Source organism: Aedes albopictus, chromosome 2 (assembly GCF_035046485.1).
Source record: "Aedes albopictus strain Foshan chromosome 2, AalbF5, whole genome shotgun sequence".
Taxonomy (NCBI): domain Eukaryota; kingdom Metazoa; phylum Arthropoda; class Insecta; order Diptera; family Culicidae; genus Aedes; species Aedes albopictus.
In genome coordinates this window covers 169,806,234-169,833,154 of record NC_085137.1, presented here as the reverse complement: position 1 = coordinate 169,833,154, position 26,921 = coordinate 169,806,234, and the positions used below count along the sequence as shown (strand labels likewise).

The following is a 26,921-nucleotide window of genomic DNA, read 5'->3' as shown; positions in this document are numbered from 1 at the left end:
GCAAAACCTGTTCATCGACTTCAAAGCGGCATACGACAGTATCGACCGCGCAAAGCTATGGAAAATCATGGACGAAAACGGCTTTCCTGGGAAGCTGACTAGACTGATTAAAGCAACGATGGACGGTGTGCAAAACTGCGTAAGGGTTTCGGGTGAACTATCCAGTTCATTCCAATCTCGCCGGGGACTGCGACAAGGTGACGGACTCTCATACCTATTCTTCAACCTCGCTCTGGAAGGTATGATGCGACGAGCCGGGCTCAACAGCCGGGGAACGATTTTCACAAAATCCGGTCAATTTGTGTGCTTTGCGGACGACATGGACATTATCGCCTGATTATTTGGAAGAGTGGCAGAGTAGGGTGGGGCTAATTTCAAAAAATCTCTCCGATATATGATTTCCCAAGTGGAAAGCGATCTACTAGTCGAAATAAGTCAGCTGTACAAAAATGAGCGATTTCGGTTGATATTCAGGGGTGGCGCAAAGGGTTCAAGTTAATTTTTTGCTAGAATAAACTTTCAAAAAACATTTCAAATTTAATTTTCAAACTTATATTTTCTAGACTAAATCCGTGGGCCAAATTTGCGCTCAAAATTGCTATATCTCCTCTGGTTTCCGAGATATTTGCAAATAAATGTCATATTTTAAAACCCAATTAAAAAAATACTGAAAAACGACATTTTTCGAAATATCTCAGAAACCAGTAGGGATATCGCAATTTTGAGCACAAATTTGGCCCAAATGGGTTCTAGAATAATCGATTTTGTCTAGAAAAAATTAGTTTGAAAATTAAATTTGATTTTTTGAAAGTTTGTTCTAGCAAAAATTTCACTTGAACCCTTTGCGCCACCCCTAAATATCAACCGAAATCGCTCATTTTAGTACAGCTGACTTATTTCGACTAGTAGATCGCTTTCCACTTGGGAAATCATATATCGGAGAGATTTTTTGAAATTAGCCCCATCCTAGTGGCAGACCTATACACCCGCTTAAAATGACGCTGGCGCATTGTCGGCCTCCCGAAAGGCCTTACCACTTCCATTGTCCTCGAAAGGCGGAGCAGAGTCGACACCATGTCTGGTTCTCACTGCATATTAAATATCATGTGCACCGAAATTTGACCTCCTGAAGTTAAAAGGCTTTCAGCGAGCACAGTGAAGGACTTGCTGAAATGGGGCCTCCGTCTATCTCGAACGTGCTACCTCCTCTTTAGTTCCGAGACCACCTAGAAGGCATTTCTTCGGAAAGGGACTAGTAAACATTGCACTCCCAAGGTTAGGAGCGATGACACGCTCTTTGGGGTGGACACCAAGGTAGCGTACTGGCACTTCACCAGCAACCCAGGTGGCCTTACCTTTTTCTTTGTCCTCGGAACCGCTAAGCAAATATCAAAAACTCTGGTACTACGATGTGTCCTTCTGAAGGCTAAGGCCTTATCAGCTAGCACACAGAAGAACAGAGGGCTCCATGAGGGCAGCAGGGACGGTAGTCCATTGACGGCCTTCTGTGAGTCAGCAATGTATACACTATAGTGGTGTAGTTTTTTTTACTACTAAACCATAGGGGGAAAACCTGCTCAACCGACACCATGAAGGTTAGGGTAGTGTGGGGTTTAGGCCGTTTTCTACAACAATAGTAAAAGCCAGGACTACTCTCTCCTCGACTCACTAAAACACATTCCTGTGGTCGCCAAACCCTTCGTCTCTCCGGAACCGCCAAGAAGGCATTGCTTCAGAGAGGGGCTAGTGCACATCGCACCCTCAAGGTTAGCTGCGTAGCCTGCAGCAACGAACATCAATGACTAGCTTTGGAGAGTCCATCACGGTAGCATGCTAGCGCTTAGCCAGTTTGCCGAGTGGTCCTCACCACTCCCTTTGTCCTCGGAAGGCGGACAGGGTCAACCCCGCCCGCGCCCAACTGCTTAGCAGACATCAAGAACTGATGCCCACGTGCAACTCGATCTGACCTGCTGAAGGCAAGGGTATCACTACCCTCCAGGCCCTATCAGCTGCACCAGAAGGTTGCTGACAGCAGGATCTCCACCTGCCCCGACCCTTGCCGGGGACCCCTTTCCAACCGCGGGCTCGAATCCAACCTAGTAGACCGACGCCACGACAGCACCACTACCGGGACTTCCTCTCAGCGGCCACTTAATAGCTGTAAGGGTCGATCTCAACCGCAGGGCACCGGTATGACCTACGAAGCCGACTCCGAACCCCTGGACCACCTCTTGTACTGCACCTCTGTAGCTCCCACACGATATGGGTAATAGCCGTTGAAACGGTGTTCTAGCCAAACTCATCCCTACACATCCTCTGAACCAAATTTTCCGGAGTTGTGTCCTCCCCGCATGTGGCAAGCATGCGGTCACGCATTGTGCGAAAACGCGGGCACACGAACAAAACGTGTTCCGCCATTTCCTCTAAACCATTGCACACTGGGCATTCGGGAGAATCCGCATGCCCGAAACGGTGAAGATACTGTCGGAAGCAACCATGACCTGAAAGGACCTGTGTCAGGTAGAATGTAACTTCCCCATGGCGCCTATTAATCCAACTATCTACCGTCGGTATCAACCTAAGGGTCCACCTGTCCCACGCGCGTTGCCATTTGACCATGTGCCGTGCATTTTGAAGCACTCAGTAATTTGAAGCACTCATATCAGTAATGACGCAGAGAGCGTCGTGTGACACGGTACGGTACGCGCTCGCAACCCTCAGGCACATAAGCCTGTAAGTACTTTTCAGCTTCCGTCGGTAGCATTTAGTACTTAGCGCAGTGCCCCACGCCGGGCCGCCATACCTAAGTATGGACGTAGCAACACTAGCCAGAAGCTTGCGCTTACTGGTGTACACCGCAGAGCTATTGGACATCATCCGGGACAGTGCCGCAATACCTGTGGAGGCTCTTTTACAGGCATAATCGACGTGGCTACCGAAGGTAAGCCCAAGTGTTTGACGGAGCGCTTTGACAGGATAGTGCACTCACCTACACTGATCTCCGTCTGCTGCTCTGACTTCCGGTTGTTAACAACCGTCACCTCAGTCATGTGGTGAGTCAGCTCCAGTTTCCTAGACCGCATCCACACCTCCACATCCTTGATCGAGTGGTCGGTAGTCAACTTTACCTCCTCGATCGTTTCACCGTAGACTTCGAGCGTAATGTCGTCGGCAAATCCGACAATCTCCATTCCCACTGGGTACTCTAACCTCAACATCTCGTCGTTCATAACATTCCATAACACCGAATCCAGAATGGAACCTTGCGGGGCTCCTGAGGTTATATAGTGGTGTAGTTGTCGACCAGTAATAGGACTTCTAACTCCAATTCGAGATGTTAAATGATCCGTGCTGAGGAATGAGTTTTCGAGTGGGTAAAAAAGATGCTCGATCGTTGACGGATCCTGTAGGGTACTTGGGCACTCACCACAGTATTTCTTCCCTTACCGCGTTAATGCAGGGCTAGGGCACTAGCGTGGTGGACCTCCTTTCCTTCGCTACTCGTGGGATTCAAATATGAGTCAAAATAAAACAATCAGAATAGAGGTAGTGATAGGGGTGAGGCTAATTCCTTCGCAAGAAACCGGTTGGCTAGGTGTAGGGAGGCTGCGCACGTAGTGCCAGCGTTGTTATACCGATTTCATCCACGACTAGTTTGTTGGGTGAGGTATTGGACGGAATGTTGTTGATATGGGCTATCTACAAGCTCATATCTACAAGAATCGAGATGAGCTCTCTACGATGTAGGTTGCTGCACAGCAGTTGGACTCCATCATTGACTTTGAGTCTTCGAAGTCTACAATTAGTAAGGACCTCAAGCAGGCCCTGATTAGACTTCGTAATTCAATGATGGTGGCCAGGCAGAACCACCAGAAACTTTTGGCAACGCCGACAGTGACAGAACCCGTAAAGTTGAAGGTTCCACAGTCTACCCAGACTGAGATCTAGCTTTCACGGGTAAGAAAAAAAAATGACCGACCGTCCGTAGCTACTACTCCAGTATTGTCAGACCAGCTATACTCACTCAAGGAACCACTGAGAAAGCCTCTTGGTACGAACAGGCATCTTCAGTAAGTGAGTAATGATGATCTTCTATTTTTAGGCGAGAATAGCGTCTGCTACGTCGGGTTGCAGGTCAATATGGGGATGAGGAGGGATGTGATGATTACAATCATTTGTTGCCAGCAGACCGTCGAATGTTATTGGGAAATGTTTATGATTGGCAAGGAGTTCAGGCATTCATGTGTGGATGCCAGGCGTAAAGTGATAGATAGAAGAAAGTAAATATTACTGTGAAGCGGCACAGCTCGCTTGGTTGCATTACTTCTAGGCGTTATATCGTAGATTTAGGGTCGGCTCCTCGGCTTAACCGGTAAGCCAGACTTACCCATATAGATAAGCCTGGTTTAAAGCTTAAGCCAAGGTCAAGAAATCGGCCCTAACATTGTTCTGTAAGGAGAGTGCATAGAGAAATAGTAGATAGAAAGATACAAAGTAGAAGGAAAGGAACAAGCTAGGGATTGATCCCATGATCTTCTGCATGTGTTTCAGAAGCAGTAGATCATAGACCACCAAGCTCGTCTGGAGATCTTCGCTTTCACGGGTGTGGAGGAAGCGATTGCTTTTGACAAACATTCTGAGGCATCCGTCAGGTGACAAGCTACCATGCGGCACCCGCAAGGCGGTTGTAGATCCTTAAAGACGACAGTAATGCCAGTAATTCAGACCCCAAACAGGCGTCCTGTGAAGCTGGAAAGAGCCGGCCTGAAAAAGCCGGCCCGTCCCGAAACCATGAGAACAGGAGGTTGTGACCATTGATAGTCTCTTAGCATCCACAAGTTAAGGCGGGTCAAGGAGAAGAAACCGCAGGACGTACCGAAGGGTAGGGATACCAAACCTGAGAATCGTAAGAGGGCAGGTGCCAAGCGTGAGAAGTGCGACGCGCTCGTCATCAAGATTGAAGAGTCTAAGTACTCGGAAGTCTTGGAGGCGATGTGTAGCAACGCCAAGCTCGTGGATCGGGGAGCCTCGTACAGATTAAATGTTTCTCGAAGTTTAACAAGACAAGGAGTGCAAGGGGTAGGGACGGAAAATGGTGAAGATTGCTGCTGAGTAGACAGAAACGCAAAACAAACCTACTCGCGATCAACAGGGGCCCGAGAATACTCGGACTTCTTTATTCGTGAGTAAAGGCATAGCCAAGCACTCGCCTATAATTCGCGTAGCTTCTCTGATTTTTTTTTTTTCATTTGGATAAAAACCGCTTTTACACGACTGGCAGTTATGCTTTTCAGGAACAATGAAGCACAAAGCATTAGGTGGGTGCGAATATACACTTGAGGAATGGATTGAAGGCATCGTGTGCCCCATCTACAAAAAGGGCGACAAGTTGGGTTGCGGGAACTATCGCGCGATCACACTACTGAGCCTGCTTACAAGATACTCTCTTAAATTTAATGCCGCCGTCTACCAGCGATTGCAAGGGAGATCGTGGGACAATGTTAGGTTAGTTTCATGGGTGAACGCGTTACAACGGACCAGATCCTCCGTCATCCGCCAGGTGTTGCAGAAATGCCGTGAAGACAACGTGGCCACACATCACTTGTTCATCGAATTCAAATTGGCGTATGATACAATCGATCGAGACCAGCTATGTCAGATTATGCACGAGTACGGATTCCTGGATAAACTGATACGACTGATCGAGGTGACGATGGATCGAGTGACGTGCGTAGTTCGAGTATCAGGGATACTCTCGAGTTCCTTCTAATCTCGCAGAAGTTTACGGCAAGGTTGAACACTGCTCTAGAGGCTGTAATAAAGGAGCGTGGGGATAAACACGAGTGAAACGATTTTCACGAAGTCCGTTCAGCTGCTTGGCTTCGCTGATGACATAGCTGATGAAGAAGCCAGGGGAATTGGATTTGTCATTAATGTGCCGGCTCACTGGTGACCGCCGACAACGACACCAGCAGAGAAACTCAGAGGCGCATTGTGGCAGGAAATCGAGGCTTCTTTGGACTCCGCAGAACTCTACGATCGAACAAAGCTCACCGTCACACGAAGTTAACTATCTACAAAACGCTGCTTAGACCGGTGGTCCTCTATGGGCACGAAGCATGGACCCTACGTGCAGAAGACCAACGCGCCCTTAGAGCCCGAACGGAAGGTGTTGCGCACCATCTACGGTGGAGTGCAGATTGAAGACGGGACTTGGAGAAGGCGAATGAACCACGAGCTGTATCAGCTGCTGAATGAACCAACCATCGTCGACACCGCGAAAATCGGGAGGCTACGGTGTGCGGGTCACGTCATCAGAATGTCGACCAAAATTGTTTTCGATAGTTGTCCGAACGGTACAAGAAGACGTAGTGCGCAGCGAGCTAGGTGTGTCGATCTAGTGGAGGACGTTCTGGGGACCCTTCGCAGAGTGAGGTACCCAACCATGAACAAGCAGAATGGACAGCAGAGGTCACTCAGGCCTCAGTCTGACCGGTAAGTAAAGATTGCTTACTCTTGGAACCATGAGTAAACCATGTGTTGGCTTTTCACTCTCGAGTTGCTTCACGATGAGAGCATTTCCAGGGTACCATCGAGGGACTCTTTCCGTGACATATGATACTAGTCCTTGTCCTCCTTTCGTAGGAACGCTGGGGAATGGGGCTGGCGATGATGAGGGGATGGTCACCCTTAGCGCAGGTAAGGCTGCAGGTCCGGACGGAGCTCCGAACCTGGCCTTAAAAGTAGTTATTGCAGAATTTTCTGGGATGATCATATCTGCTGTACAGAAACGCCCGTCGGCTTATGGACCAATATGCTTGCACGACTTGGCGGGCGGAAAGTTTCTCACAATGATCATCTTCAACGGAATGTTGAGACACGCACAGGTAGGAAAATGGTCTTTCGAGCAACCAGTTCGGTTTACAGAAGGGGAGGTCGACCGTAGACACTATCTTGTCGATTACAAAGACCGCCGAGATCTTGCTGTAGCGTTAGAGGTAAGATTGAATCGATCGAAGAAGTTGAATTGACTGCAGTCCTATTGATCACAGCTGTGGAGAAGTGAATGAGCTCCAGAAAATTGGAATTCGATCACCACAAAACTGAGGTGGTGGTTCTTAACAATTAGGAATCGGAGCAGCAAGCGATAATCTATGTCACTCTATCCCTTTTTTTTCTCTTTTATTTGGGGATTTTCTGCCGTAGGCAGGTTCATCCCGAACACTCACTCTATATCACTTCAAAGCGCTCCGTTAAACACTTTGGGGGTGATGATCGACGATAAGCTTACCTTCGGTAGCCACGTTAACCCTACGAGCCGACTTAGCTATAGTGACACTGTCCCGAATTATGTGCAATTTTGCAGTGTATGTCGCAAACTTCTGGCTAGGTCGTCTCGTCCATACTAAGGTATGGTGGCCCAGCTTGGGGCACGGTGCTGAGTACCAAAATCTTTCGTGGTAAGCTGAAAAGTACTTATAGGCTAATGTGCCAGAGGGTTGCGAGCGCGTACCGTACCGTGTCACACGATGCACTCTGTGTCATCACTGGTATGGTGCCTATCGGTATCCTTATCAGTGAGGACTTTTAGTGCTTCGAAATGTGCGGCACAAGAGGCATACGCAGGACTTCCTGCCAATGTTTTTCGTCGATCATTATAGAAGTGTTTATTTGATTAACTATTCAAACTAAATCAGGGTTTGACTGCACGCCCACAACGTTTCCCCTAACACGTCATTGTCTCTTCAGCAAATATGGGATTCACCTCGGAAAAACACAAACGCTACCAGTGTAAAACCACCCGAAAACCACTAGACACCAAAAGGAATTCATTCCACGGACGGGCTCATAACTCAAATAACCGCAGAGAATTACAGCCCCACCTGAAAAGTGGTGGATTCCAGAACCATCTGCCCACACCTGGGTAAACGGCAACTGTTCTCGTTGACGACGGTAACGACCAACAGCCGCGTCACACCGAGTTAGCAAATCTTCGTCCTGTATTCCTAGCCGGCAGCCAGCACCAAGAACGATCATCCTGGATTTGTTTTTTCCTCACTGGGGTGTGGAGCATTATCCTGCAGGAAACGAAGGACACAAAGCGCTGAAAGCTTTCGTCCCTCCAGTTTCCCCGTTGCTGCTGCTCCACTCGCAACCGCCAGTGTTCATTCTCGTTAAGTGATAAAAATTTGATTAAAATTCTGAAAAACTAACCGTAAAGTCAAATAATTGCACCTTAAAGGCATAATTAAAATTAAAGGACAGGTGACTGCGGAGAAGTTGGGGGTGGAACGGTAAATTCTATAATTAAAACTAGTTTTCCAGCCCGGTACCGTCGTCGTCGTCATCGTCGTCGTCGTCGTAAGTTGGAAGACGCTTCACTTCAGCGAGAGAAGAACCATCACCGTCGTCTTCTGTGCCAATGGTGCCGAAGGAGGCTTTCCAATTATGAACTGCTTGAGTATTATTGAAGGCTTAAGTTGGTCGTTTGGAGTCGCTTTCGGGCCGGAAGCGGGAAAAAAGTTGGTCGTCGTTTGCCGTTTCGGATGATCGGAACCGCTCCTGGTTGGGTGGAAAGTTCTTCTCCGCGGAGGAGTTGCGGCGGAACTGAAGGAAGAGGAAGATTCTTCAAATAATCAGAACGTTCGCTAAATCAAATAGTTATTATCTGTCGAAAGCCTATTGTGACAAATTAAGTTCGTTTCCTGCATGTGGGTGAGAGATAGAAGAGCGAGCTACAAACTTTTTCCATTTGTAATTTCGTTGCGACAGGCCCGTGCACAGAAGTGGCGCCAAGGGAGGGGTTTTTTCAAATTTCGGCAAAAGGCGGAGGGGCGCCTAGTGTATGAAGCGTCGGTAATGGGAGGGGTTAAACCCCCAAAACCCCCCCCTTGTGCACGGGCTTGCGTTGCGATGAATTGAAAGGTGCAGATTGGTCTATCTTCATTGAACTTTTTTACAGATGTGAAGGATAATCCTCTCAATAATTACATCATGATCGAGATTTTCCTGGTCAAATTATGTAGAGAAACAAAAGTAGGGATAGTGTTGTGTAGTAGGCTGTCCCAAAAAAATCGATGTTCGAAAAGTCAAGGTGCTCAACCCTTAAATGAAAGATATACATATTTGAAGCATTTTTGTAGAACATTTCGATTTTCTAAAAAAATGTTTAGAGGTTCCGCCAAAGCTGGTGAAAGGTCTATTTTTTGAGCATTTTTCATCAAAGTTTACTAAAAAAACCAGATTAATCCACCTAGTGGTGATAGTGCCTTTCTCGTCGAATATGTACTCATTATCTTTACGTCGACATGAGTCGATCCTGAGAACACTTATACACATAACTATCATTAAAAACGGCTACGCAGTCTTGAAATTAGCAAACGATGTTTATTACTTGCCCAACGTTTCGACAGTCGAACCTCCACTAGAATATACACATAACCCTTTATAAGGCCGAGAAAACTAGAAGAGTTGTCAACGCATACTATTATGGAAATAATTATATACATGATTACATATACAAAACAAATTTCGTTTGAGAGAAACTCTCAAAAATCTACACGGAAAATCCAAACTACCTAATATTTGGGTCGATTTTACTCAAAATTGAGTATATCGAATAAACTTGTTACCCAAAATTAGGTTGTTTTCCCTCTCTGGCTCTCCGATGTTGTCAAAAACAAACAGAGATGCATCTACCCAAAGGTGGTCCTTGGCCCCAATAAGCCAATTTTGGGTAAATGTCGGTTTACTCAAAATTGAGTTGAATGAGAGGGGTCTTAGGTTGAATTTACCTACTCTTGAGTATATTTTTAGCTGGTGGTAAAGGCTACCTACCTAGCGTGAGTTTAATCGATTTACTCAAATTTTGGCTTATTGGGCAGAACTATGCAATTGCGTCAAAAAAACTCAATTTTGGGTAGTTTGGCGGTTCCGTGTAGGTGACAATATAGTGGCCACCAGCGCTGGTGGCAATATAGTGGCCACCAGAGCTGGTGGCAATATTCTTGCCACTGCCCGTTAAGGGCACTTTTCTTCTTTTGAATTCGACAAAAAGCCGGAAAAGAGATTTTAGAGCGGCTTAATCCGTAATATAAACTGTGTAGTTCAGCTCACGCCAACCCATATTTTGATTATTTCTTAAAATATTTACCAAATCTATAATTTCACAATAAGTATTAGCTCATTTTCTTCACGCGGTCAAATTTAGCCATTTTTGAGACTACAAATGGCTCCCAAATTGTTGTTAAAGCTTTGTTTAGTACCAAAAACAACCAGACGTTGATAGTATTACTAACTTAGTAATCCCAATTTTGCGTAAACTTAAAAAAAGTTCGAAATAAATTCTTATAAAACAGAAAAAAAAATGCAAACAGTAGGTGGCAATATAGTCGCCACTGCCTTATAAAGGGTTAACACGATACATGTAGAATTTGGCCTCCTTATGAGCCCAAATTGTGCACAGTAATTTCAGATGCAAAAGGAGATTGGAAAAACTTTATTCATTGTTGATGCGATCAAATTATAATTTTGCCATAACACGTTGATCCATCCTACTTTATATTAACACGACAGGAATTTGAAATGGTGTGATTTGATTAGATTGCTTTGGTCACGATTTTGTTCGCTTGCATATATGAAGACTTTGACCATTTCTTCACTTTTAATCTTTCCCAACGTTTACCAGGCTATCAAAAAAACCACGATTTGTTCACTTTCATAATCCCACTATTTGATGTGCTGCATGCATGGCTTTGGTTCAATTTTACGTTTAGACATTTCCAGTGGACACCTGGAACCGACTCCATGACACATCTGGTTGTCCCAAATATTGTATGTGGCTGTTTTCTTGTCAACTTGTTATCAGGCTGCCTGAAAAGCCGCGAATAAATCCGTTGCATGGGGAGCATTAAGTATGTCACGCTGAAATTTGGAATTTTCGAAGCCCCCCTTCCCCCCTTCGTACGACGGGCTTTTCCTATACTTAATACATTGCTTGTCACACTTTAACAATTCCCCTTCCCCTAGAACCGTGACGTACTTAATGAATGATTTTGGTTTACTTCTTTATTTATATTTTATTTTTAATGGATGATTTTGGTTTACTTCTATATTTTAGCATTTCCGGCGGGGCACTCGTTTACATTTTAATATTTCCGGCGGGACGGACGGAATCGGTTCCGTAGTACACTGCTTATCATTCATCAGGTTACCGAAAATACCGCTGTGTGATGTATCGCATGAATGAGTTATGTTAAATTTTATTTTATATTTGGCCACTTTCATCGGGACCTCCAGATCCGGTTCCGGAACACTACCGGTTCAGATATGGTCTGATACTGTTTTCCCGCTAACCGTTCATCAGGTTATCGAAAATGCCGCTGTTTTATGTGTCGCACGTATGGGTTTAGTTCTCTTTTATATTTGGCCACTTCCGGCGGGACATCCGGAACCGGTTCCGGAATACTACCGGTTCAAATATGGTTTGATACTATTTTCCTGCTAACCGTTCATCAAGTTACCGAAAATGCCGCTGTTTGATGTGTCGCATGAATGGGTTATGTTCAATTTTACATTTGGCCTCTTCCATCGGGATCCTCGGAACTATAGATAGTAGAGTAAACATAGATCCGCTAAGATGAATCCATTGTATCCAAACGAACTGTCAAAATCTGTATCCAAACGAGCATGACGTCACGATGTCAACAACATGAATGGACCGCATGACGTCATAACACTCTTGCAAATTACTACTTGCACGCTTGAAACATTTCACTCAGCGGTATCCGCGGATCTATGTTTACTCTACTATCTATACTCGGAACCGGTTCCGGAGCACTACCGGTTCAGATACGGTCTGATACTGTTTTCTCGCTAACCGTTCATAAGGTTATCGAAAATGCCGTTGTTTGATGTGTCGCACGTATGGGTTTGGTTTTCTTTTATATTTGGCAACTTCCAACGGGACATCCGGAACCGGTTCCGGAGCACTACCGGTTCAGATATAGTCTGATACTATTTTCCTGCTTACTGTTCATCAGGTTACCGAAAATGCCGCTATTTGATGTGTCGCATGAACGGGTTATGTTCAATTTTCTATTTGACCACTTCCGGCGGGACACCCAGAACCGGTTCCGGAACACTATCGGTACAGATATGGTCTGAGACTATACTCTTGCTTACCGTTCATCAGATAATCGAAAATGCCGTGGTTTGATGGGTCGCATGCGTGGGTTTGTTGCATTTTCATGTCTGGCCCCTTCCAGGGGTATAGGTCCGGAACACCTAAATGGCCATAACTCCGGAACGGCTGGACCGATCCGAACCATTTTCAATAGGAAACAATGGGACCAGATTCTGCGTCGAATGAACCGTCGGTCATTAAAATCGGTTGAGGTTTACTGCCAAAAAGTGATGTGAGTTTTTTGTCCACACACATACACACATACACACACATACACACACACACACGCCTTCTATCAAAAAGTCATTTTTGGAGTGAACATATAGCCTTTCCAGTACACTTAGTCACAGAGAACAGACATCCAGGCTATAACAAATTTCCATCGAAAAGTTGTGTAAGGATTTGAATCTTTACTTGAGTAAGGTTGCAAACCAATACACGATGACAACATTAACGCCACCAAACACCATATTGCCACAGTCAGTGGTGAATTGAAACATTTCAAGTGGTGAATTAAATTAGTATGGGAAATTAATCGATTGCAGCGCAACGCGATTGCCACTTGTGTTGCCGATTTCAAATGGTCGTTAAATTCCTCACACAGTTTCGAAACTGGACTTGGATGTCTGTTCTCTGTGACTTAGTGTACGAGAAAGGCAAAAATACATGTACTATTTTTTATTTTCAATCATGAAAATTTATCTGATAGTACTACGCATATGGGTCAATTGATTTTTTTAAATATTTAATATATTTGAAAACATTTTTTTAAGAATTTTAATGGAAGAGGGTCATTTTTGAAAAATTGCTCTGCCGGAAGCTTTAAACGATTTATTAGAAAATCTAAATGTTCTACAAACATGTTTCAAATATGCGAATATTTCATTTGAGCGTTGAGGGATGGGAACATTAATTTGCAATCACTTACATTCACTTGCTGTTAACTCGCTTCAGAAACATCGTAGCAAAAATCAATGTATGGAACACTTTTTCAGTTTTGTTTTATGCAACTCTCCACGGCGTGAATGTAATTTACATTCACGACGTGGAGAGTTGCCTTCGTAGCACGCTCATGACTTTCGTAAGCGTGTGCGACCCTAATGTTATTCGGCAAAGTATCAGATAAAACTACAAGGTTGATTTCATCCATACATTGTTTTTATGACATGCTTCTGAACTGATATAGTAGCAAGTGAATGTAACTCTTTCCAAATGAATGATCCCATCCCTGGTTGAGCACCTTGACTTTTCGAACATCAATTTTTTTGGTAGGGTGTAGCTTCTATGAGGTTGATTATTTTCTCAGGAAAACTCTTGAACCACAAGTCAAGACTCTTCGCATGTTTTCGTGGATGAGACAGTTGAAAACTCTTTCTAAATCGATGAGCACCAGGTAGATTCTCCAATGAATTCCTCCAGGAATTCCTCCACGAATTCTCCAAACAATTTCCCCAGAAATTTCTTAAAGAATTTTTCCAGGAATTCTCAAAAGAATTCCTCCAGGATTTCTCAAATGAATTTCTCCAGGAATTCTCCAAAGAATTCCTCGAAGAATTATCCAAACAATTCATCCAAGAATTCTCCGAAAAATTCTTCCAGGAATTCTCTAAAGAATGCCTCAAAGAAATTTCCATTGATTTGCTCTGGGAGTTCTTCTCATAATTCCTCTAGGAATTCTCCACAAAATTCATATAGAAATCCTCTAAGATTCCTCCAGGAATTCTCCAAAGAGTTCCTCCAGAAATTCTACAAAGAATTCCTCCAAGAATTCTTCAAAGTATTCCTCAAGGGATTCTATAAAGAATTTCTCCAGGAATTCTCCACAGAGTTTCACTAGAAATTCTCCACAGAATATTCAAAGATTCTTTATTAAATTCTTCCAGGGATTCTTCACAGAATTTTCCACAGAACTCCTCCAGGAATTCTCCACATTATTCCACTAGGAAGTCTCTACAGAATTTATTATAAGAATTTTATTACAGAATTTATTTAAGATTTCTTTCAGGGGTTCTTCACGGAATACATCCACGAATTATCCGCAAGTGACCTTCTTGTTCACATACACTCACACATACACCCCAGACAACCAGTAATCGTATAAGATATTACATAAGATGATAAAATGGAGGCCATATGCGTGCATGTCTCCATTTAGGCGCATGTTAAATGTACGCATATCGCCTCCACTTTAACATCTTATACAACATCTTATACGATCAATGATTGATTGGGACACACGCATGCACGCACACACATACATACACACACAGACATCATCTCAATACGTCGAGCAGAATCAATTGGTAAACAAGACTTAACCCTTTCGGGGGTTCTATTCCATTTTCGTTTTTGAAGTGAACATATAGCCTTTCGTGGAACCTTGGTATGAGAAAGGAACCGTGATAGATCATTTACCATATACTGACCAAGCCTAACCATATCTCATTCAATCATTCTACGTTCCCGTCGCAATTGTCATCAACGCCGCATCGCATTCACTCGCTCGGTAACGCTTCAAACACTAATTAATTAAGCGATAGATGAGCCCAGGATGACAAGATAAGAGAAAGGTTCTGTTCATGCTCAAGCTGCTCGCTCACCAACAGACAACAGTTGTACAACATCTCAATTTAACGCATATCTTGGCTGGTGCATCAAGTCGCTGCCTGTCGTCGTCGTCCGTCGGTCTGCTCAAATCTGATAGCTTTGTAAAACGCAGCCACTACTCTATTCATGTCGGCTGATTGTTGTTGGTCTGACGGACGGACGACCGATGAGCCTTTGACGAAGTGAGGCCCAGGTGGGTATCTACATAGGTACTACTCCAGTTGGCAACGTTTATCTTTTATCCATTGGGTGGTAGTTGGTGTTCTTCTGGTGTGTGGAGTAGTTAGATGAAAAGGTTATCAATAGGGGATAGTGGGGTGAAAGGCGGAACTCAGTTTGAAAATCATAACATGTATCAGAATCCGTTCTAGTTCCATTAACAGGTAAATACGGAACAGGTCCTGAAGTACCTAATGTTCGCAGTTTAATAGCAAAAACCTAAAACCTGATTACTGGACAAGTCGAATGGAATCCAGACAAACTCAGCATAGTCTTTCTGCATTCTCACAGGATTTTCACATCTGTATGCGTCATTTACCATCCACTAACTAGCAATCATCTGGCCCTGGTTGCCCCTTGGTGGCGTTCACAGATAGACTACCGCAGACAGCAACAACGAGAACCACGCACGAACGATGGAGATCCGGTCGGCTCTTTAGCAGTAGTGTAGTGCCAGTTGATCTTTCTTGAAGTGTGCCTCTTTGAGTCCAACATCACCACTCTACTATGGTCTATGAGGCGGTAAGACGTGGGCAACGTGACGACGATATGCAGAAATACTGAATGTGTTGGACATGATTTAGCTTAGGCCGGGTGGAAGGAGTGCTCACTCCTCCCTGTTTCACTCAAACCAAGCCACTCTTTCCCTTCTGTACATTATATCTAAACAAGTAGATGCGGCAATTTCAACTATTTGCATTTGCTTATCGTAGATACCTAAAGAAGCCTACACACATGTATATGGAAAAAGCGGAAGGAAGTTGAAGATTTCCACCGAGGATAGCAGTCCATTCAGGGCAGAAGCGTAATGCATGCGTAAAACTTTGCCAAAGTCCGAGTGTTGAATGGAAGTTATGCATGGTTGAGGCAACCAGGAAAGCATAAGAGTCCTATGTGGGAAATGGTCATGACACGTTGCTGCGGTGTCTGCAGGTCCATAACATATTGACTTCAACATTCATATGCGACAGTTTTCCTTTTATTGGTGGCTAACTCCCACCGAAGAAGCAGCATACAATTTTTGGCATTAAGATTTGGTATTATGACTACCAGCTCAAAAACCTAGAAACAAACGAAAACCGCACAAAGCCATGCAATGATGATTTTGTGATCCTTACTATCTAGCATCCAGCTTATACCTAAACCTCATTTCGGAACAGTTGACTTCTGCCAAACGAAGCCATAGTCATCCAAAAGCACACACATAAAGAGAGCCATCCAGGCGGCTAGTTGCCCATCAGATCCAGGCTAAGGACACAGACACAATGCTTTTCAATTAGCCTTCTTGCAATCACCTCTCGGCCAGAGCTCCCGTAGTCGTAGAATGGCACTTGGCTTCGTCTTGGTCTTGAGAGCACGAGGGCGTTGCATTGTTCTTAACCGAAAGATGAGCTCAACCTAGGTTAGCCAGTTTTACCATACCGGAGAGAGGGTTCTTCACCTCTCTCGCTTTCTCCCGGAATCTTGAGGAGCTTTACCTGCCCATTTGGGAAAGCAACTGCTGGATATGGCTAAATTGGTTACAGCTTAATTAATTTGAATAAAACTACCGACCGACCGACCGACCGGCTACTTACTGCGGCAAGCCAACAACGCCGAAGGAAATGCAAACCATTCATTTGCATCCCAAAGTAAGTGCAGAAGCATAGAAGTCTTGATGGCTAATAACAATGTACAAGTTATTGCATTACAAAGGTGCTATTGAGACTGGTCGGTAGTTTTGTGGTTTCGTGTGTGGGGCCGATGATGGCCGGAATTCGTTACAAGTTGAATTAATTATCGGGGTAATAATGGTGTAACAGTAAACATTGCATTTCACGGCAATCATGCCAAGTTAATGGGGGTTTGTTGGGCGAGAACTATTCAGTGCCATTAGATGAAGCTCATGTTTATTGCAACTATGACCACAAAAAGTATTCGGTTCGTACGTTTTGGGGCCAGAGCTAAACTTCAACAGAACTAAAACAAGGAAATATTGAATTCAATTTCGACTTTGTTTTGGTTAATTTTTAGAATTGATTTTCACAGTGACTTTCACTGAAAATTCTTCGAACATTCCTGCAGAAATTCTCCAAAGATTTCCTCACAGAATTCTTCTAGGAATTCTCCACAGAATAAAATCAGGATTTCTAAACAGGATTCATCACGGAACAGAGTTCTGTGAAAACTCCTAAAATAATTCTGAGGAAAATATCTAGAGGAACTCTGTGAAGAATTTCTAGATAAATTCTGTAGATAATTTTCTTGAGGAATTCTTAAGAGAATTCGTGGAGGAATTCTCTGGAGAATTTCTGGAGGAACTCTGTGAAGAAGTCCTGGAGAAATTTTTGAGGAATTTTATGGGGAATTCCTGGAGGAATTCTGTGAAGATTTTGGAGGAATCATGTGGAGAATTTATGTACGACTTCTGTGGAGAATTTCAAGAGGAATTCCAAAGAGAGTTCCTGAAGGATTATTGTTGAGAATTCCTGGGAAGAGTTCCCAAAGAAATTTTGTGGGGAATTTCTAGAGGAATATGTGGAGAATGTTTAGATAAATTATGTGAAGTATTCCCAGATGAATCCTTTGTAGAATTCCTAGATGAATCTCGGGTAGAATTCCTGGGGCAATTCTTCGGAGTATCCCTGGAGAATTTTTTTTTATAATCCCCGGAGGTATTATTTTGAGAATTCCTGCAGGAAATCTTTAAAGAATTTATGGAGGATTTTTTTTAATTTTTTAAGAATTTACTGAATTGAACTCTTTGAAGAATCCCTAGAGGAATTCTGTGGAGAATTGCTCGAGAAATTCTATAGATAATTTCTGGAGGCATTCTTTAAAGAATTCGTGGAGGAATTCTTTGGAGAATTTCTGGAGGAATTCATTGGATAAATCCTAAAGGAATTCTTTTGACAATTCCTGGAGGAATTTTCTGTGAGAATTCCTGTAAGAATACTTAGCGGCAAATTCATGGAGGAATTCTTTGAAGAAATTTTTGAGGAATTTTTTGGGGAAACCCTGGAGGATGCTATGAAGAATTCCTAGAGAAATCATGTGGAGAACTTCTGGAGGATTTCTGTGGAGAATTCCTAGAGGAATTCTGAAGAGAACTTCTAGAGGAATTCTGTGGAGAATTCCTGGGAATAGTTCCCAAATAAATTATGTAGAGAATTCCTAGAAGAATCTGTAGAGACATTTTAGAGTAATTCTGTAAAGTATTCCTAGATGAATTCTTTGGAGAATTCCTAGAAAAATTGTGTGGAGAATTCCTGGGGGAATTCTTCGGAGAATTGCTGGAGTAATTCTTCGGAGAACTCCCTGAGAAAATCTTAAGAGAATTCACGGAATTATTCTTTCGAGAGATCCTGGAGAAATTCTTTGTAGAATTTATGGAGGATTTTTTAAAGATTTTTTAAAGATTTCTTTGAAGAATTCCTGGAGAAATTATTTGAAGAACTCCTACAGTAATATTTTGAAGAATTCCTTGAGAAATTATGTGCAGAATTCCTGGAGAAATTCTGTAGAAAAATTCTGGAAGAATTCTTTAAAGAATTCGTGGAGAATTACTTTGGAGAATTTCAGGAGGAACTCATTGAATACTTCCTGGAGGAATTATTTAGGGAATTCCTGAAGGATTTCTTTGTATAATTCTTGGAGGAATTCTTTGGAGAATTCCAAAAGTAATTATTTGGAGAATTCCTGGAAAAACATCTTTGAGAAATTCTTGGAAGGATTTACTGTGAAGAGTTCCTAGAAGATTGCTTAGCAGAAAATTCATGGATGAATTCTTTGGAGAAATTTTTGAGGAAATTTATGGAGAATTCCTGGAGGATTTGCTAGTGGAATCATGTAGAGAACACCTTGAGGATTTCTGTGGAGAACTCTTAGAGGAATTCTGAAGAGAATTCTTAGAGGAATTCTGAGTGCAATTCATGAGAAGAGGTCCCAAAGAAATTTGTGAAGAATTCCTAGAAGAATCTGTGGAGAATTTTTAGAGTAATTCTGTGAAGAACTCCTAGATGAATTCTTTGGAGAATTCTTAGATAAATTTTGTGGAGAATTCCTGGGGGCATTCTTTGGAGAATCATTGGAGAAATTCTGTGGAAAATTCCCGTAGGTATTCTTTCGAGAATTCCTGGTGGATTTCTATGGAGAATTCATGGAGTAATTTTTCGAGTTTTTTTAAGAACTCTCTGAAGAATTCCTTTAGGCATTCTTAGAAGAACTCCGGAAGGAATTCTTTGGAGAATTCCTAGAGGGATTCTTTGGAGAATTCCTGGAGAAATTCTGTGGTTTTGAAAATTTCTGGAGGAATACAGGGAAGTTCTTTGGATGATTATTTGAATTCTTGGAAAAATTCTCTGGGAAATTCCTGGGTGAATGCTTTGACGATTTTTTAGAGAATTTCTTTTGATAATTCCTCAAGGACTTCTTTTGAAGATCTCCACCAGACATTCTTTGTAGAATTCCTGGGAGAATACTTCGCGGAACATTCCAAAGGAATGCTTTGGAGAATTATTTGAGGAATTCTGTGAAGAATTCCTAGAGGAATTATGTGGAGATTTTTCAGGGCAACTCTGTGGAGAATTCTTGCAGTAACTCTGTGGAGATTTCCTGGTGGAGCTTTGTGCTTTTGTGGAGCTTTTCCATAGAAATTCTGTGGAGAATTTCTAAAGAAATTTTCTGGAGAATTCCTTGACGAATCTGTGAAGAATTTTTAATGAAATTATGTGAAGAATTTCTAGATGATTGCTGATTAGCATTTCTAGATTAATTTTATGGAAAATTCCTGGGGGAATTCATCGGAGAATTCTTAGAGAAATTTGGTTGACGAATTCCTGCAGAAACTCTTTGGAGAATACCTGAAGATTTTTTTTGGAGAATTCAGGGGGAATTATGTGACATTTTTTATTGAGAAATTCTGTGGAGAATTCCTTTAGAAATTCTTCCTTGAAAAAATGTTTGGAGAACTCGTTGAAAAACTTTGTGGAGAATTTCTTGATGAATTCTATAGAGAACCCTTGAGAAATTGTTTGGAGAAATCGTTGAGGAATAATGTGGAGAATTTCTTGAGGAATTCTGTGGAAATTCCTTGAGGAATTCCTTGATGAGTTCTGTGCAGAGTTTCTTGAGGAATCTGTATAGAATTCCTAGAGGAATCTGTGCAGAATTCCTTGAGGAACTCTGTGCAGAATTCCCTGAGGAACTCTGTGCAGAATTCCCTGAGGAATTCTGTGCAGAATTTCTTGATTAATTATGTAAAGAAATCTTTGAGGAATTCTGCAAAGAAATCCTTCAGAAATTCTGTGGAGATTTTTTTTAAGAAATTCTGTCGAGAATTCCCGAAAGAATTCTGCTGAGTATTCCTAGAGGAGTTCTGTGATGAATTCTTGGAGGAATTCTGTGGAGAATTCCTGGAGGAATTTCGTTGAGAGTTTACGGAGGAGTTCTATGGAGCATTCCCTAGAATTTTTTGAATTTTCCACAGAATTCCTAAAGGTGTTCTCCACAGATTCCTCAATTGATTTTCCACAGATTTTCTCTAGGAATTCTATTCAGAATGCCTTTAGGAATTCTCCACAGAATTTCTCTAGGAATCCCCCACAAGAATTCGCCTAGGAACTCTCTACAAGAATTTGTCTAGGATTTTTTCATAAATTTTCTCAAGGAATTCCACAGAATTCCTCAAAAAATTCTCCACAGAATTCTTCAAAGAAATCTTCACAAAATTTCTCTAGGATTTCTAAAAAAAATGCTCTAGGAATTCCCCATATTATTCCTCTAGTTATTCTTCACAAAATTCGCCTAGGAGTTCTTCACAGAATTCCTATGGGTTTTCTTCTTTGAATTCCTATTGGAATTTTTCACAGAATTTCTTTTGGAATACTCCACAGATTTTTTTTTACGCATTCTTCGCGAAAAGGAATCCTAGAAAGAATTTCATAAGAAATTCTGTAGAGAATTTCCAGTAGAATTATGTAGAGAATTCCCAGTAGAATTCTGTTGGGTATTCCTTGAGGAGTTCTTTGAAGAATTTTTGGGGGATTTCTGTGGAGAATTCCTGGTGCAATTTTATGGAGGGGTCACGGAGAAATTTCAACAGAGTTCCTCAAGAAATTTACAGAATTCTTATAGAAATTCTTCTTAGAATGCCTATGGGAATTCTTCACAGAATTTCTTTGGAATTTGTCACAGAATTGTTTAAAACATTTTCCACGATATGGAATTCTAGAAAGAATTCCTTAAGAAATTCTGCCGAGTATTCCCAGTAGAATTTTGTTGGGTATTCCTGGAGGAGTTCTTTAAATGATTTTTGGAGGATTTCTGTGTACAATTCCTGGTGGAGAATTCACGGAGAAATTTCAACAGAATTCCTCTTGAAATTTTCCAGAAAGTTCTTCTAGGAATTCTTCCAGGAGTTGTCGACTATATTCTTCCAGGAATTCTCTACAGAATTCATTCAATAATTCCCCAAAGAATTCCTCCAAGAATTCTTCAAAGATTTCCCCCAGGAATTCTCTAATGAATATATTCAGTAGTTCTCCAAAAAATCCCTCATGAATTCTCCAAAGAACTCCCACAGGAATTTTCTAAAGAATTTTCCCGCAATTTTCCAAAGAAATTATCCAGGAATTCTCCAAAGAATTCCTCCAGAAATACTCCAACGACCTATTCTAGAATTCTGCAAAGACTTCCTCCAGGAATTAAAAAAAAATCGTCTCTGAATTCTCCAAAAAATTCCTCCAGCAATTCTCCAAAGAACTTCTCCAGGAATTCTCTAAAGAATTCCTCAAGGAATTCCCTAAAAAGTTCTTCAAGGAATTCTTCAAAGAATTCCTCAAGAAATTCCCCTAAGATTTTTTCCAGGTATTATATGAAGAATTTCTCAGAAATTTTCCAAACAAATATTCCAGGAATTCTTCAAAAAATTCCTCCAGCAAATCTTCAAAAAATTCCTCCAAGAATTCTCGAAAGTATTTCGTCAGAAATACTCCAAAGAAGTCCTCAAGGATTTCTCCAAAGAATTCTTCCAGGATTTTTTCGAAAAATTCCAATTCCCGGCCAAAGAAATCCTCAAGTAATTCTCGAGCGATATCCTTTAGAATTTCTTCAAGGAAAACCTCCACAATTTCTCAAGAATTCCTCAATATTTTTTTTAAAGAATACATTCAAAAGTTCTACAAAGGTTTCCTCCTAAATTCCTCCAAAAATTCTCAAAAAAAATCCCCTGCCGATTCTCCAAAGAATTTCTTCAGGAATTCTCCAAAGAATTCCTCCAGAAATACTTCAAAGATCTATTCTAGGAATTCTCAAAAAAAAAATCGCCTTTTAATTCTCCAAAGAATTCCTCCAGGAATTCCCCAATGACATTCTTCAAAGAAATCCCCCAGCACTTCTCCAAAGAATTTCTCCAGGAATTATAAAGAATTTTCCCAGAAATTTTCCAAAAAAATATTCCAGGAATTCTTCAAAAACTTCCTCAGGAAATTCTTCAAAAAATTCCTCCAGGAATTTTTTAAAAAATTATTCCAGGAATTTTTCAAAAAAATCCTCTAGAAATTCTTCAAAAAATTCCTCCAGGAATACTCCAAAGAATTCCTCCAGGAATTCTCCAAAGTATTTCGTCAGGAATTCTCCGAAGAGGTCCTCTAGGATTTCTCCAAAGAATTCTTCCAGGGTTTTTTCGAAGAATTCCTTCGGGAATTGGCCAAAGAAACCCTCAAGGAATTCTCGAGCGATATCCTTTAGAACTTTTTCAAGGAGCACTTCCACAATTTCTCAATAATTCCTCAAGAATTTTTTTTGAAGAATACATTCAAAAGTTCTACAAAGATTTCCTCCTGAAGTTCTCCAAAGTATTTCTTCAGAAATTCTCCGAAGAATTCCTCCAGGAATTCTCCAACGAAATTCCCCAGAATTCTTCTAAAAAAATCGCCCAGGAACTCTCCAAAGAATTTCTCCAGGAATTCCCCAAAAATTGTCTTCAAGGATTTTTTCAAATATTCTTCAAGAAATTCCCCAAAGATTTTCTTCCTGGAATTCTTCTAAAATTCCTCCAGAAATGCTTCAAAAAACTCCTCCAGGAATACTCCAACGAATTCCTCCAGGAATTCTCCAAAGTATTTCGTCAGAAATTCTCCAAAGAATTTTTCCAGGATTTTTTTTTGAAGAATTCCTCCGGGAATTGGCTAAAGAAATCCTCAAGGAATTCTCGAGCGATATCCTTTAGAATTTCTTCAAGGAGCACCTTCACAATTTCTCAAGAATTCCTCAAGATTTTTTTTGAAGAATACATTCAAAAGTTCTGCAAAGATTTCCTCGAGAAATTCTCCAAAGTATTCCTTCAGAAATTCTGTACAGAATTTCTCTAGGAATGATACAAAAATTTCTCTAGAAATTCTACACACCATTCCTCTGGGAATTATACACATAATTCCTCTAGGAATTCTACACAGAGTTCCTCTAGGAGTTCTACACAGAATTCTTCTATATATATTCCTCCATAGAATTCCTCTAGGAATTCTCCACAGAATTCCTTTTGGAATTCCTTTTCGTCGTCAGTATTCGTCTAGGAATTCTTTACAGAATTCCTTTAGGAATTCTTCACAGTATTCCTCAAGTAATGTTACGGATTTTTTCAACACGGAACCTCAAGCCTTTTGAAAAAAATCTTGTGTGTCCAAATTCAAACATGAACTACACGATCACAGTAAATATCTCACCATCATCAGTAAAATTGAAAGCAATTTTCCTCTCTCTCTCCATTTCCGTTCCAGATCCGTACTGACATCGACAAACTTTTCCCATCAACCGTACCAAAACCGGACCATCTTTTACGCGGGGCGAAGGACACCACCATTAGTGCAAACTCACTCGGGAGGAATGCGCGGCCCCGGAAATAGTAGTGACTCGGTAAACATTCAACTCGCTGCTACTTCTGCCATCCATCGTCGTCGTCGTCATCGTCGTGGCACGGGGCATGAGTTATGAGCAGTTTTTCCCATCATCCAGAGAGTTCGGCCAGATCGTTCCGTCCCCAACCAAGCCTTGTCAAAATAAAGGGCACTTCTTCGTCAACGAGCGCGACGTGAGCAGGATGCAACTTCCGTTGAGCTGAGAACAGACACCGCGGGACAAACTACTTCTGCCTCCTTGCGCCAATAACTACCACTGCTGTAAGGCAAGCGAATTTGTTCAGCTGGTTCTGCCGGAGTGTGAAGAAACTGCCAAACAATGAAAGTTTCTTATAAATTATCGCATTTCCTCAATCTATATTTCATTTTCGTGACGGCGACAACACTTCGGACGGAGGCCGCCAAACAGTCCTTGACGACGAACGGGATTGATGTTGTTCAGAGCGAGCATGCCTCGGTCACCCACCCTGGTGGGTGGAGAAGCTCGTCGACTCCCGTGCCCTTGCCTCCTCCGGTGTTGGCAGCATCCTTGACGGGGCAAGATAAATCAGGACTGGAACGAGATCCCAAACCGGTTAATCATCATTTTTCCTCCTCCAGTTCGATACTGTCGAATGCCAAAGGGTCGTCCTCGACGTCGTCGTCGTCGTCTGGAGTGGGAGCAGGAGAGTCCTTGTCGAGTAGAAGTCGATCGAAAGTGAATTTTAATATTTTGTACGAGAGCAGTAGTGGGAGGGCTCGTCAGTCGGGAGTTGATGAACCCTCGGAAGGGGCGGAAGGTGCCAGTCGGGGAGTCACTCGAAACAATGAACCGGAGTTGAGTGTGTCGAAACAACCGACTGGGGACGACGGAGAAGATGAAGATGAGTATGATTATGGTGACGGCAGAGGTGATAATTATGAGGATGACAAAATAATCAATTCGGCAGCTTTGGATAATTTTTTCGATAAGAGTGGGGGAGGAGCAGTGTTCGGTGGAAGTCGATTCGGGCACACGGCAACCACCGAGTCGGATTACGATAATGAAGAGGATGAGGAAGAAAACAGTGACGAGGGAGGTGACTTTGACGAGGACTCCTACGGGGAGGGTGGTGATATTTTGCCAGTGGATGGGGCATTTGAGAGTTTTGGGAAAATGGGAGGAGAAACAGAAGTGAAAAGTGATAGCACATTGCCTTATTTCCTGGTGGAACCTCAGAGTACTCATGTGATACGGAACAAACCGGCGATTCTCAAGTGTAAGGCGGCAAATGCGTTACAGGTGAGTGACTTTTCCTAGCATTTATTGTGTGTGATAGTGAATCCTTTTTATCCTCTTTAGTCACACTGAGCTCCACCTAAACAGATTAGTTATCAATATTAAGTTGATTGTCTTCCTTGGCGTTTCAAAGAGTTACAGATCTATTTCAAGATGTTTCAAAGCGGCTCAGTTCGTTTCAGGAGGGTTCCCTGGGGTTTTAGAAAAGTTCAGGGGATTTCATGGAGTTTTAGTGTGCCTCAGGATCCTTCATGATTCATTTCAAGGTATCTCACAGTTACAATCATGAAATAATGTTGGAAATAATACGGTTTTAATTTTGACGATATTTTGACGCAAAATTTGAAAGTACAGTTGACTCTCCACATGTCGATGTTCTACATCTCGATATCTCTCCCTATCTCGATGGTTTGGTCGGTCCCTTCAATCTGCATACATTTTATCTTTCTACATGTCGATATCTCCCTATCTCGATATCTCTCTATCTCGATGTGATCTCGTTCGTTTATGTTCTAGATTTTCTCTCCATATGTCGATATGTCCGTTTTAACAGGTTGCTAGATCTCATTTCGTAGGGGCAAAACATTCTGGGAAGGTGAAGTGACATCTGTTTGTTGTCGGTTTTTCCTAGTTACGGACGATTTTTCAATCTAGTGTGCATTACGAATTGGTTCTTGAATTCGATCTCTCCCTATCTCGATGGTCCCTTTTTTTTTTTTTTTTTTTTTTTTTTTTTTTTTTTTTTTTTTTTAATGCTTTATTTTCTTATTTTCTTTTGACGTTACAATATTACATTTAGTACATTACATTATTATCTGTTTTTATTTAGCATATATTCAAAAACTGTTTGAAATGTTTTGCAAAACAATACTTATTGTTCCATCGTGATTCTCGTATTACATTTTTAAATTCATTTACGCAGTCTGTGCAGTTTTTCTTTTTACCAAAATTACTTATATTAAATTTCATTACTTCCACAACAATCCAAAGAGCTGCTTTTGATTTGTGATCCTTCTCCCCTATGTTCAGTGACAGTATCTCGTCTGGATTTTGGATTACAATTTTCATTCTATCACGGATTATATTTCTTACCCAGTTCCAAGTTTCTTTAGAATCACCGCAAACTTCGATACGGTGCTGCATTGTATCATGAGAATTGCAGTATTCACATAGGGAATTCTGAATTCCTGATACGTTGTGCCTTAACATTTTGCTTTTTGTAGGAATTAAATCATTTAAAATAAGAAACAAAGTTGATTTGGCCGATGTCGTTATAAACTTTTGATTCAAATTTTGCCAGATGTTTTCCCAGTCTACGTTAGGTAATTCGTTTTGAATTCTAGGTGTTATAGCTTTTTCGTTGATCAAATAAGAATAAATTAAGCCGGTTGTGTTTAAAACAGTCTGCTGTTTTAGTCGTTCAGCTGTCTGCAACCATTCTCGAGTATTTCGAGTAACGAATTTGTTTTGATATTGTTGGAGCATGAAATCATCAATGTTTTGGTCGGGAGTTTTGTCCATGTACACAATATTTCTTATAAAGAGGCTTTTTGCTTTGCATTCGATATCTTCTAGTGCTAATCCTCCTTTGTAAACAGGAAGATAAAGTTGATCTTTAGATACGCTGTAAAAATGCCCTTTCCATATAAATCTGAAACAAATTTGACGTATTTGTGCAATATGCTTGTTGTTAGGCGGGAAAATTTGTGCTGTATACCACAGCTTTGATAACACCAGTACATTAAGTATTACGGTCTTT

At 41.8% G+C, this 26,921-nt stretch overlaps 1 protein-coding gene across 2 annotated transcripts in view; it reads left to right on the top strand.

Moving 5' to 3' along the window:
- The window catches only part of LOC109407262 (netrin receptor unc-5), a 468,026-nt gene that overhangs the window by 120,035 nt on the left and 321,070 nt on the right, over positions 1–26,921 (top strand). For both annotated transcript variants that reach the window (XM_062850699.1, XM_062850698.1), the window contains exon 3: positions 23,767–25,165. In XM_062850699.1, the coding sequence (XP_062706683.1) occupies positions 24,224–25,165 (942 nt within the window). In that variant the 5' untranslated portion in view covers positions 23,767–24,223. The remainder of the gene's footprint in view (positions 1–23,766; positions 25,166–26,921) is intronic.